General features: G+C 46.7%; 2 protein-coding genes across 2 annotated transcripts in view; one reads left to right on the forward strand and one right to left on the reverse strand.

The window, feature by feature from the left end:
• The window catches only part of LOC135309330 (uncharacterized), an 80,406-nt gene that overhangs the window by 47,084 nt on the left and 19,237 nt on the right, over positions 1–14,085 (forward strand). The window lies entirely within an intron of this gene.
• LOC135308416 (uncharacterized) lies at positions 7,839–13,505 on the reverse strand. Its single transcript, XM_064433326.1, has 3 exons — positions 13,387–13,505; positions 13,131–13,225; positions 7,839–9,774 (listed from the first exon to the last, which is right to left on the reverse strand). The coding sequence occupies exon 3, from the start codon at positions 9,762–9,764 to the stop codon at positions 8,394–8,396; it is 1,371 nt and encodes a 456-aa protein (XP_064289396.1). The 5' UTR covers positions 9,765–9,774; positions 13,131–13,225; positions 13,387–13,505; the 3' UTR covers positions 7,839–8,393.

The following is a 14,085-nucleotide window of genomic DNA, read 5'->3' on the forward strand; positions in this document are numbered from 1 at the left end:
TGCTAGCGGCGGCAGACGAACACCAGTAACGCAAAACCCGAAAGCTGGAGCTAGGAGGGCTTTTTCGCTTTTTGCAAGCGCACAAAAGCACCAGCGGTGTGGGACATGCTCCCGCTGGCTGCGGGTGTTGGCGCAGAGCCAGGGGGAACCAGCCCGAGCGGAGATCCAAGCAGAGCGGAGCCCAAAGGAGATCGGGGCTGCGCGGGTTCGGGCGAGAGCGTTCCTTTCCGCACCCCCGGGATAGCGCAGACTGAGGCTGTGCCGGAGCACACAGGAGACGGGTGCAGGCAGACATTCCTCAAAGCACCGCCCTGTCACAGCTGCCTGGCAACCACAGCAGACAGCCCATCGCAGCAATTCAAACAAGTGTCTGAGAAAAAACAGGTCAGGAATTTCCTTCAAGATCAGGATAGAAAACTTCTGAAAATTCACACAGTGCATTCACAAACACGGGGCATTTCACCCAACTGTTCCACAGACTTTACAGTTTGTTTACCAGTTTTTTTTTGTAAATGTGTTTGTTTTTCTAAAAGTGATTGAGTATTTGGGTTTGATGGCTTTGAGTTTGATGACTTTATTACCTTTCCCTTGCCTGAGGCGAGAACAACCTTTTAGGGGGACAGAGTCTAAGTAAACTTCCTAGCTTCTGTTTGGACTACATATGAGAAGATTTAAACTATAATATTTCTGTATACTATGGGCTTTATAGTCTTTGCTCTCTTCTATTCATTAAGAGATGGCATTAGATAAATGGATGTAAATGTGCTAATTATTTTGTAAATGTGCTAATTATTTTGTACTATCCTTTTTTTAAGTGAAATTATTTGTGTTTAAGATTATCTGTCATCTTTTTCAGTTTTGTTTTAAAATATCTATCCAAGTTTCAAAGTTTTAAGAATTATTGATATTAAGTTTATAATCTTTGTTATTTTTAGTTTTTGTAGGTAATGCTGATAAATGGTAATTGTTGTTAATACTAGATGAATACTTTAGGAAGGTTGTCTTAACCCCTTCAAGCACTTCTTGTTAAGGAATTTTCTGATTTTTGTGATAAGAATTATTATTAAGGTATTGTTGTAGTATTTACAGCCAGCTTTCATGTGTTTTTCTATTATTTTGTGTGATCACCTGCAAGACACATGTATCTTTAAGATCCTGTCTTTTTATTTCCTAACTATTTAGATGTTTCTGAGGGTTTTTATCCAAATTGCCAGTTTTGTAGTTCTTTTAATTATTATTACAGGAATACTCCAGCAGAGAATTCAAGAAGTTTGCTGTGTTTGGAAAATCTCTGTCTTGACAGAAACTTCAGAAGGATTCAATTATTTGCTAGTTTAATTAGTTTGTAACCCTAAGGTTTCTTGTTTATAACAGTTGTTTTTAAAAATCCTGTTTAGAAAATGTGTTAAGTGACACTCACCAATTAGAGTTTGGGCTCTGGCCAAGTTCTAACTCTATTTGGATGGAGTGACTGACAATCAACCCAGATGTTTTCTGCATCAAAAAGTATTCAAGTCCTTTTGATTTGGCAATTTGACCATCTATGACGGCTGAGCCATTTTCAGAGGTGATTTGGAGAAACATGAATCTGGACATGATTTCTCCAATTCTCTGTCATTTTAAGGTTTATCAGCTGTCGCAGACTCTGGGATAAGAGTTCAGTGTTATAGTGTTTAGTAATTTTTTGATCTTGTATGTGTTGTTGATTATGTGTATTATCTAAATTGATCCCTAATTACTCTTATCTTAACATTTCTTTATGTAACATTGCAAAATGAAACCAGGACCCATTCTTCACCTCCAGGATTTTGAGAAAATTCTTCAGTCCTGCAGGGATGTGGGATTTGTTTCTGTTTTAACAGGTGCCCTGTCTCAGCTTGAAAAGAAAACGGGGGAGCTCAGGTTATTGGAGTGGCTCTCTCCACCGCTACAGCAACAGAGAACTGTGAGACTGAAAATTGAAATTATTGCATCCCTCATAAAGAAAGGACGTTTTAGGGCAATCCAAGTTACAGGAGCGGAGCCTTCCACAATACCATTGCCCATCAAAAAGGACACGCTTGACTGGTATTTGGTGAACTCTGGGAAGCTCCAGGAAGCCCTTTTAGGAGCTGGAGCTGTTGTGGAGACTGGGAAACTGCATCCTAGTCCCCTCCAGTGGATGACAGAATGGGACTAGATAACAAAGCCCATTCGGAGTTTGTCACCATTAAGGGGGGCTATCACGGCCTTTACGGACGCTGGTAAAAAGTCCAGGAGAGCAGCCGTGACATGGAAACAGCAAAGACAGTGGCGATAACATTTGTTGGATGCAGATGCCAGGGACAGTCTACAGACATTGGAACTTTTAGCTGTAGTATGGGCAATGATGAATCTAAAAGGTCCTTTGAATATTGTGACTGACTCCCTTTATGTAGCAGGAGTAGCTGCCAGGGTACTATACTGGGAGAAGGGATATCTTTGTGTTTCCTCTCCAACAGGACCCTTGTGGATCCCCGCAAAGTGAACTCGAGCTGTGCCACATGTTGAAGACCGTCGCGGCCTTTTCACCGGAGGACAAAGAGAAGGTGCACAACAAACTGACGCTGATATTGCGGCCCTATTTGCAATGCCTCCAGCCCTGCTCTAACGACGCGTGACGTGCCTGTGTTCATCTTCCTGACGATTGGATCGAGTGGTGTCAGGACCTTATGGTAGAAGTAAAAGCTCCTCAATCACAGCCATGCCTGGACTCTGGGGTTGAGGAGGCACTAGACGACTGCATCAAGCAACTTAAGTCCTGTTCTCTTCGCTCCAGAGGGACTGCCAAATAGGGCAACCCACATTCTGGAGCGAGCTGAAACAGGTAGTAGTAGCCACACTTTTACCTGGAGGGGCAGCGAATAAGGCCATGAATTTGGCCAAGCAATTAGGCTGCTGGGCCAAAGACGAACTGAACGCCACCTCCCAGGTAGTGGACATGCTGTCTCAAGATGTACAAAGTGTAAATCATGCAGTATTACAGAATAGAGCAGCAATCGATTTCTTGTTATTAGCTCAAGGCCATAGTTGTGAAGAATTTGAGAGTATGTGTTGTATGAATTTATCAGATCATTCTGTATCAATATGCTATAGAGATATTGTGTGATAGTATTGCTAATGCTTGTATTACCATGCTTGCTTAATTGCATACAAAGAATAGTGAGTCAGATGATGAAAAGGGCTTGGAAAACAACACTTCCGGCCCAAAAAGAAAATGGGGGAAATGTTGAGAGCTTTGTAACAAGCTGGCTCTGAGCTAAAGCTCACAGTGAGATTAATTTGACCAAGATAGAAAATGAGGGGAGTTGCCATTCCAATTAAACTGTGTCTTTGGCCCACAGATGAAGTAATGCACCGAGCAGGTGGTAGACCGGGACAGCCTGGGAAAATGATAATAGTTATACCAAAAACAGCATGTAGATAGCTGATAGCTAGTTAGCCAATGGTGAGCTGGGATTTTGCACTATGCATGAGCTAATTAAAAGGTGTATAATAATTGGTGATTCGAGAACAAAGACGAGACTTGTCGATCATCATATGGTGAGCAAGTCTTCCTTCTCCATCACCAAGCCTGCCCCTTGCTCTTGAAATTTTCCTATCAATTTTGTATCCTTCGGAACCCCATTGGTTTGTTTAAGTTCTTCCCCTCCCCTGTAATCCCCAATTGGTTTAAACCTTGTATTCCCCACCTGGTGTTCCACCCTCAGTTTCTCCCAATTGGCTAAAGATTGTATCCTCCCCTGGGACCCTGCCAAGATTGTAAGTTGGTGTATGCCTTTAGTGCAGCGTTGGCCTGCCCCTGATGGTCTGTAGAATAATCACCTTCGGAAAACATAGAGCAGACCTCTCCCCGTTCCTTGTTCCTACCCTCGTTGCAGTCCTAACCCCAAGGCAGTCCACCTGTGCTGTAGAGCAGCTGTGCCCTGCAGCCACAGCACAGATTCGACAGTTTTCTGGGGGCAGCCCAGTGCCACTGTGGGTGTGGGCAGCTAGTGGGGCTGAAGAAATGGGGCAGCACAGCACTTCCCAAATCAGCTCTTCTGCTGCAATAAAGAGATGCAGTTGTCACGCGAGTGCCTGGGAGGTAGCACCAGCAAAGCCCACCTGGCAGCAGCACTGCCTGAGCTCCATGTCCAGGAGCAGCCGTGGAGGCCAGGACTGGGCCCAGCTGTGCAGGAGGGTCCCTGTGTGCCACTGGCAGCTGGGGCCTCAGCCACCTCCTCTCTTCACAGGTGCTCCTCTCCATCTCCAGAAGACCAGCCTAACAACGCAGGCAGCGAGAATTTGAGCCATGACCTCAGCTCTCCACTTCTGCCCCTATCTGCCCTGCCATGGCTGCAGCAGTGTCACGAGGCCATCCCAAAACCCACCGCTCCTCAACGAGAACCTCTGCCCCTGAGCCCCCTGGTCCTGTTCCCCAGCCAGGACTGAAGGTGGGCAGCCCTTGTCTGGCAGGGCAGGGCATGGCCCACATTTTATATTCAAATAAAGAGTTGGAGTTTTCACAGTTATGTTTGCGTGGTAGCAGCAGCAAAGCCCACCCGGCACCAGCACTGACTGAGCTCCATGCCCAGGAGCAGCCTTGGATGGCCACAGTGTGGGCAGGCAGGAGCCAGGCAGGGGCTGCTGTGCCCAGCGGCGGGGCCCCGAGGGGATGGGGGAGCCCATGCTGAGCGTCCCTGGGCTGAGGGCACATTTCCTTCTGTGGGATCATCTGGGCCTGGACCTGAAGAGGCACAAAGGGATATTTTGGGTTGCCTGATGAGGGTTCCAGGAGTCTCGCATGTTTTAAATGAATTAGCTTTTTTTGATTAATAAGGAGAATTTATTCCATAATTAAAATTCAGTCGTAGAAAATCTAGAAGCAAATATCAGATTGGCCCTGAAGCAGGCTAACAGCGTCAGATGAGACAGGTGGGGCATTTCTCTCCCCTGTGCATCACGAAGGGACAGCTCTCTCAAAGTTTTTTTGGTCATTTCCAAGCTCCAAGCGGTGTGGAGGGCAGGAGTTTTTCTGCTTTCTTATGGTTGTTTTTATCCTTTTTGAATATTCATGTATTTTTTCCTTTCTTGCTGCTGCTCTTGCTGAGAGTTTCCCCAAAACTGGTAAAAGATTCACTTTGTTAGAGGAAAATGCAATATGCATTCTAGGAGGCACACATTTATCTTATAGATGATGCAAATTGAATGCACATTGCTGAGGTTTGGTCAGACAAATAATCTTCTGGAATCAGCATTTCTGGGGACGAATATTCAGGCTAGGATTTTGGTGCATGTTGATTGCCCAGAACCCTCCTTTGTTATGCTAGGATTTTCATTAGGTGAGATTACTGTAGTCTCAGCATGAATTTGTGCATACAATCTATCAGAATCCCTCCCTTTCTCTATTAATTTATTAAATTTGTACTTTTAGGGTACACTTTGACAAAGCTTACTTATTTTCTAATTTTATGTTTAGTATTTATAAAACTTGACTACTACACTTTCATACTACTAGTCAGGGTATAAAATTAACAGCTCTTCTCATAAGGTAGATTATTCTAAATATTTAATTTCTTTTCTTTGGATTGTCAATTATATTTTTTTTATATCAATGCATGTGCTTATTGTACTTTAGATATATTTTGACTCCATAGTCGTTTAAGGCTGGTAATATTTGTAAAATAAGTTTTTCATGTTTTCTTATGTTGCCTGCTAAAATGTGTCTTTATAACTGTCTCATGTTCTTGTTTTCTAATTCTTGAGCAATTTGCTTTATTCTACTCTCAGGATTTATTTCTTCTCTAGCTCTTCCAGAACAAAAAGTTTTAATATATTGCTTACAAATTTTGCCATTTTACTCTTTTTGCTATATTTCACATTTTCTTTATTCCAGTGTCTTTTACTACTCATAGTGCACCTTCTGAATTTGTTAAAATTATAGCGTACTACACTAACTTGGGAGTGTGCATATGGCTTATTCTTTTTGGGCTTGGATGACTGATACAGTGACAATAATCCTCTGCAGTTTTAACTCTCTAGCTCTCTCAAAGCCCCTTTGGGTTGCAGCCAAAGGGCCAAGACGTGTATCTTCTTGGTAGCAGAGCTTACACCTTGGGATCTAGTCACTGATGTCATTCGTCTCATTCTCAGTATTTACTTCATAAGATTTATAAGAGCCTTTTAAATTGTTTTTCAGGATTTAGGATAGCATCTGCTTATTTCTAATTGTTATAGTTTTATTTCTTTGACATTTTAGCTGTAAAGTTGTAATTAGTCTGTACACTTCTCTTTCTTTCAGCTATACTTGGCTGTTTTCCTTTATTTTAATTTGATCCTTATTAAATATCTAACGGCTTTTGTTATATCCTATCTGATTTAATGTTACTTTTTGTGTTTCTTGGAACTTAAATCTGGTTTGTATCTTATATACTTTTTTTTTTCCGATTTTTCACGAATCATATTATTGTTCTAATATATTCTTTACAGTGTTTCATTAGCTTTTACTTCTATTTCTTTTCTCTGTTATAACAAAAGCACAAAAATATTTTATTTTTTGAAATAAATTTGCATATCACACCTTAAATATTCAGTTCACTTAAAACAACCTCATGAATAATACAGTTTAAAATAAAATATTTTACTTCTCCTAACAATGGGTTTTACAGCTTACAAGCTTAGGTCTGAACATGCATCAGTCTATTTTACTTCAAGGAGTAGTGGTGACTTTTTTAGTGAGGTTTGGCTGGTGTTTCTGTTGGTGGATTTACAGGTCTTCTGTCCTGCCTTTCTTTGCAGCTGAACCTGCTGGTGAAGGTGGTGCAGCTTCCCAAGCCACGTCCAGGACTGAGGCTGTGGGAGATGCTGAGGGTAGGTCAAGGCCTTTCCCCTAGGAGAGCTGCCAGCTCAGAGCCCAAAGCTGGGCCAGGGGGGCATCACTGCAGGTGCCAGCACAGAACCATGCACGTGTGTGCCCTCGCCCTGTGTGATCCCCTCACCCCTCCTGCGGCTCAGTGGTGCCCGTGCAGATCAGCAGAGATGGCAGAAGCTTCTGTGGCTGTTGAGTTACAGGTGTGTCTGCAGGGAGGACTTCTCCAGCTCCTTTGCTGATTCTTGCACGGAAGCCTGCCTCCCATCGCAGAGGTGAGTAGTGTGTCCCTGCTGACCCCACAGGCTGAGCCCTGCTTTTGTGGGATCCATTCCTGGGAAATGGAATTCTGTTGCTCCAAGGTCCTCCGAGGGGAAAGAACAAAGCTACAGGACACCAGAAACCCCATGATCCATCCGAAAACATGAGGCAAATGCTGAAGGAAATGCAGCAGGCAGGAGAAGGTGGGTGCATTTGCCTCATGCTTCCCCTGGGACTCAGCATCTGGGGGCTTTGGCTGCACATCTGGACACGCCATGCCCGGCACAGCGGGAAGGGATCCATGGCAGCCTCTCTGCCCCACTGCTGCTTTCACGCCCTGCAGGGCTGTTTCCCAGCCTGGCCTGGCTGCAGCTTCTGCCCAGCCCCTGCAGGAAGGCATTTGGCATCAGCTGACAGGCCGCCTAATTGCACCACAGGCCTGAGATCCCCTGCAATTTTCCAGTCGCCGGGTAGAACAGAAAGGGCACCAGTTTGGAGAAGGGAGGGCCCTGGCCTTCCCAAAATGTTTATAGGGATTTCCTGATTCTTAGCCATGTTTTGACAAGCATTCCCTCCTGAAGGCGCCACCTCCCCAGTGGGGAACAGCCCCACCTGATCCAGCTGTCCCTCTTGCAGCGGCGGCTGGCCTCAACTGAAATCCCGTCTGGCTGTGGCCAGCGACACCGGCAGCACAGGGGCGTACTCCTATGCCCACACGGGGTTGGGAGAGCGCCTAAGGCTTTTCAGCCTTGAGGTGACGAGGACTCACAGCGAAGAGGCAGTGACTGCAATCCGCAGAAATAGACAGAGACGATCTCCAGGGGTAACACAGTCCGGTTTATTCACCAGGGTAGAAACCGACTGAAGACCTCGAACAATGCTCGACAGTGCTTTTTAAAGCGAGAACATCAACCAATCAGAGGTTCGGGGGGGTGTAACATGCAACCTATTGACAACTTGTGTAACAAATAGAACTAGGGAAAGGGAGTGGCCCAGGCCCCTGAACCAATCACTTGACAGATCTGATGGAAGATTCTAGAAGGTGGGTCTGGCTACTGAGTGACGGACAGGGGTCTGGGAGGAGGTTAAATGGATACATTCCTATAACTGGGAGGGGTAAGGGATGATAGACAAAGAGAGGAGGAGTGTACATCCCAAGACCATACCAAACATAAACTCGGGGGTGCAGAGAGCGAACCAACGCGATCCCACATCTCCCCCTTTTTTGTTTTAAAAGAAAATTGAAAGAAGGAAACGTAATAAATCAAAAACTGTCCTCTGAGAAAGAGTTCCAACCGGGGTAGTCCGCGTCTTGCGGGATTTCAAAATCTTCTTCATATAGTTCGTCTTCTTCTCTTGCTACTACTCGGTTGATCTCCACAGGGGACGTTAACTTCAACAAAAGTCCTTTTAAGACATTCCAAACAATGCATACCGTAACAGATATTAACAATAGAATAAATAAGATTAAGACAACAGTTTTTAGAACGGAGGACACCCACCCAGACAACCCCCATCCTGTGAACAGGTTCCCCAACCAGTCTGCAGACTCTTCCTTAATCTGATTTATCATGTCTTTCATTTTACTGATGGAGATTCGGACGTCCTCGGCTTTCGATGACAGATTCAAGCAACAGAGCCCCTCAAATTCGTCACATTTGTGATCGTGGAGCAGCAACAGAAAATCTATTGCTGCCCTGTTTTGCAATGTTGCCTGCCTTGTTATTTCCTCGTCTTCTAGAAGGTCACTGAGCACAGTTGATGTTAAATTTGCTTGTTTTGCCACCCAGCACTCTAGGTGGCCCAATTCACCTAGAGCTTGAGCAACGGCCACCCAAGGAAGGAAGGTGATCCATGCTACTTCTTCTGGTTTACCCCAATGCACAATTTCTTCGTCGCACGTATTATCCAAATTTTTCAAATCTCTTTTGGTGCGGTTCGAATTTGGTGTGACCTTTATCTTTGGCCAATTAACAATTTGATCTTTGCTGGGTGTAAACAGCGTCAACCGGCCTATAGTACACGGACCTCCGAGAAGGCGAGAGGGGATGCCTTGCCAAGCTCGGTTTCCACAAATCAAAAACAAACCATTGGGAAGGGACTTAGGTTTATCATTTAAGGTGATGGGGATTGTAATTTGGGACAGGGAAGAGCACCAATTCCCGGCGGTGTGATTCGATGATATGATTGGTGTATATGATTTCTCATCCTGACCCGGGAATGGGAAGAACTGAAAACAAAAATGGGCTGTGGAGGAACCGAGTAACGTGAATTCAGTTGGTTCAGACTTTGATTGATTTAAACGATTGGAAAACTTTCTCCAGGCGACATTGGGGTAGAGATTAGAGGGGCAATTGATTTTATTATTAAATAAGGGTTCAAGGGAAGGATAAAGGGTATCGGGTAACTCATCTGGAGAGATTGGGATCCCCACAAGGCAGGTGGACAAGGGGTCTGTCGCTGACGCGGTGGTTAGGCAGATGCTGTCTTGGCCGAGGGCGCTGGCAAGAGTCTTCCACACATTCCTCTTGGGTTGGGGAACAACCCACGGCTGTGATGTTGGCAGGGTCGCGCACCAGAAGGCAATGATGGCGATGGCGACCGGTGGCAGGATGGATCTTGTCTGGGTTATCATATTCTGGGCTCTACAACGGTAAGACATATAAAAGAGATTGATTATATTAAAAGAGTTGGTTTGGTCTTGGGGAGAGATCAAGGTCCCCGGAAAAAGGCTTCCGCTTCCGTCTTCAACAGGCCTCTTCGACCTGCGTCACAACACCCAAAGCTGTTTGTTTCTTGGGAACGAAAGGCTTGACCCACTTGGAGGGGACCCATTTCAATCCTGAGGGGGTGGATACACAAGCGTATCCTCTCCCCCAGGTTACTAGATCGAAGGGCCCCTCCGTCTTCCACGTCTCGGGATCTTTAACTAAGACCGGTGGTCGGGCTTTGAGTTTTAAGGTGTCATTTTGCCCAAAGTGCCGCACAATAGGAGGGTTCAGGTTACCGAAAGAGCAATTTAAAAAGTTGATGGTATATAAAGCTCTTGCCAGGCGGATCTGTGGGGGGTCCACCTTCATTGCCGAATACTGCTGACTTAAGACCCTTTTCAGGCTCTGATGGGCCCTTTCCACCACGGCTTGGCCTGTCGGGGAATAGGGGATGCCAGTCTTGTGTTCTATTCCCCATTGCTGCAGGAAGCTTCGAACCTCCCTGGACTTATACGCCGGGCCGTTATCTGTTTTGATACACTTTGGGATGCCCAGCACGGAGAAAGCCAACAACAGGTGTTTCTTAACATCATTAGCCTTCTCCCCTGTGTGGGCAGAGGCATAAATCGCATTGGAAAAGGTGTCTACAGATACATGGACATAAGAGAGTCGTCCGAATTCAGTAATATGTGTGACGTCCATCTGCCACACCTCACAACTACTCAGCCCACGGGGGTTGGTGCCTAAAGTGATGGACGGAAGCTGGTGATTTTGGCACTGGGGACATGTGGCCACGATTGCCCTAGCCTGTTCTCGGGTGATCTTAAACTGACGAACCAGGCCGGGGGCATTTTGGTGGAACAACTGGTGGCTGATCTTAGCTTGTTCGAACACATCTGGGAGCGGGGCCATTTGGGCAGGAGAAGCAAGGGCATCGGCCCTCCTGTTTCCTTCCATAATGAACCCTGGCAAATCTGTGTGGGACCTCACGTGCATCACATAATAGGGTTGCTCTCGGTGGGAGACTAACCTAATAAGTTTTGAGAGCAAAACGAACAGCGTGCTGTTGGACACCTCCTGCAGGATCGCATTCTCCGCACGGGACACCACTCCAGCTACATATGCCGAATCAGTGACTAAATTGAAAGGTTCAGTGAACTTCTCGAAGGCTCGGACGACTGCGTCTAACTCAGCTATTTGAGGTGATCCCTTGACCTCTCTAATATCAGCCTCCCACCGCTGAGTTTGAGGATCCTTCCAAGTCATCACTGACTTGTGGGATGCTCCAGACGCGTCAGTAAAAACGGTCAAAGCCTCCAAAGGAGTTCGACTCTGAACAGATTTTAATGAAAGATGAAATTGAACATCCGAATTGAAAAATTTGTGGGCCGGACGATGAATGGAAATTTGTCCGGAGTAGCTATCCAGCGCGAATTGCAGTGACTCATTTTCCTGCAGTAGGTGTTCCAGCATCGCCTTCGTAAAATGGCCCGAACTTAATTGGATTGGAATGTGGATGCACTCGAAGTCCACACCTGCCAGCTCCCTGATCCGCAGACGAGCCTTGCGGATCAGTTCTGCCACCAGTTCTTGTGGCCGTGTCATTCTTTTGGACCGATGATGGCTAAGGAAAACCCACTCTATGATTAAGAGGGGATCCTTAACCTTTTGGTCCTTTTTGAATGATTGATCCCATTGAAAAATCACCCCGTGGAGGTGTGGCAATTTTCCTAAGATGATAAATTTGAATGGCAATTCTTGAATGTATCGATGAGCTTGCCGTTCAGAAATGGACGCCTGAATCTTTTCCAATGCTGTTCGTGCCTCTGGGGTGAGAGTCCTCGGAGAACTTAGCTCCTCTCCCCCTTTCAATAAATTGAAAAGGGGGGCCAGGTCTTCTGTAGAGATGCCCAGCCAAGGTCTCACCCAGTTCAAGGCTCCACACAGCTGCTGAACATCAGCTAAGGTCCGAACGTGAGGCCGAATTGATAATTTTTGGGGCACAATTGTGCGTCTGCCAATTTCAAGGCCCAGGTACTTCCAGGGCGGCATCCGTTGAATTTTTTCTTGTTGAAGCTCGAAACCTGCAGCAACCAATGAATTGATTGTCAGGTCAAGCGCGTGAGTAAGTACGTCCTTGGTCGGAGCACAGACTAGAATGTCATCCATATAGTGATGGATGATTGTCTCCGTTGTTGCTGCACGTACCGGGGACAGCAAGGAAGAGACGTACCACTGGCAGATGACAGGGCTATTTTTCATCCCTTGCGGGAGAACTCGCCAGTGGTATCTCTTCCTTGGGGCTTCTCGGTTGATGGTAGGTACCGAGAAGGCGAAACGTGGGGCATCATCCGGGTGCAAGGGAATTTGAAAGAAACAATCCTTTATGTCGATGCCGGCCAGATGATAATTTTGTGGGAGCATCGCTGGGGACGGCATCCCTGGCTGAAGAGACCCCATATTCTCGATGACATCATTAATTTTGCGAAGGTCGTGAAGGAGCCGCCACTTATCTTTATTAGGTTTTTTAATAACAAACACTGGTGAATTCCAAGGTGATGTGGTTTCAACCAAGTGTCCTTTCTGCAGCTGCTCCTCCACGAGCTCCTGGAGCGCCTTTAATTTTTTATTAGAAAGCGGCCACTGCTCTACCCAAACTGGAATATCTGTTTTCCGAACTAATTTTTGGGTAGGGCGCTCCTCAGTGGCCGCTGCCCGAAAAACCTGGGGAGCCGATGGAAGATCAATTGTGGCTCCCCACTGGGCAAGGAGGTCTCTTCCCCACAGGGGTTCCGCGTAATCTAAAACGAACGGGCGGACAGATGCCAATTGCCCGTCGGGCCCCATAATTTGCACGATGTTCTTGGACTGTTTCGCTAATTGGACCCCTCCTACACCCTGGATGTGTCCTGCCACGTCTTGCAGTTCCCACTGTGACGGCCACTGCCTTGCGGGAATGATCGTCACGTCTGCCCCAGTGTCCAAAAGCCCATTGAGTGTGGTAACATCCCCATCTTTCTGCAGGCAACATGTCAATCGTGGCTTGTCCCTGGACACAACTTGGGACCAAGCCACGGTATGTGATCCTTGTAGTGATGGTAAAGTGTGAGGTAGGTCTAACTCAGGGACAGGGATAGCTTGTGCTATCACCTGCCCTTTCGGCAGAAAGACGGGGGGGCGTGTGCAGTAAAGTGCAACGGAGAACTGCTGGATGTTGGATGTCAAGAGGCCAGGTAGGATGGTGACATGCTCTGGCGTGTGTTTTGTGTCTCCGACGACAACGTACTTACTTTTGACCCACCACCAGGTACCTGGCACGTTTGGGCAAACGGAGACGTCGTGGAAGTCCGAGTCGGTGAGGTAAAGTGATTTTGTGAGTTGAAGTCTGTAAGGAGAAAAATTCGAAAAAGTGGTCAAAACCGGTTGCGACATAAAGAATGGTTTGGTCAACCCAGACAGGTGTTGTGACTCAGGCAGGCACTGTTGGGAAGCCTGATGGAAATCCTCCCTTCTCTCTCCCTCCCCGCCAGATGGCCAACTGCCTACCCTATTTGTTTCAGAGCGCGGGGAGGAAGCGCGCTCAGCAATTAGTTTTTTGGACGCTGATTTGTCCCCTGAGGCCTCTGATGGCTTTTGAAATTTATGAATTCTTGCCGCAAGGGACAATCAGGCATCCAATGGCCAGTTTGTTGGCAAAGATGGCACGGTGCATCGGTGCCAGACGGTGGTCGACGGACTGGTCGCGGAGTGTGTCGGAAGGCGGGAGTGACAGCAGCGGCAATGTCCTCGGAATTGGCAGCAGCAACACGACGAGCAGGAGGCCGAAGGGCTGGGCCAGGTTCTTCTGGGAGAACGGCAACCTTCCTTTCGCAAACTTCCAGCATCTGAGGGAGTTCCGGTGGTGGGTCGAGAGGAAGGCTAAGAATGGCGGCTTTGCATGCAGCGTTGGCATTGGTGGCCGCCACTTCTGTTAAGATTCCTGCTCGAGTATTCTCATCTTTAACTTGAAGGTCAATGGCCTTTCGAAGCCTCTCAACAAATAAAAGAAAAGGTTCATTATCTGACTGGGTAATTTTGGAATATGATACCGAAGGAGTAGACGGTGATTTTAGGCTAAAAAAGGCTTTCTGTGCTGCTAAGGTAGTGGATTTCAACGCATCTGAGGGGATGTACCATGCTTGATAATTTCCGTCCGCCCAGGCCCCCTCCCCACTCAGGTGGTCGGTGGTCAAAATTCCCCCCTCT

The sequence above is a fragment of the Passer domesticus genome, chromosome 10 (genome assembly GCF_036417665.1).
Source record: "Passer domesticus isolate bPasDom1 chromosome 10, bPasDom1.hap1, whole genome shotgun sequence".
Lineage (NCBI taxonomy): Eukaryota > Metazoa > Chordata > Aves > Passeriformes > Passeridae > Passer > Passer domesticus.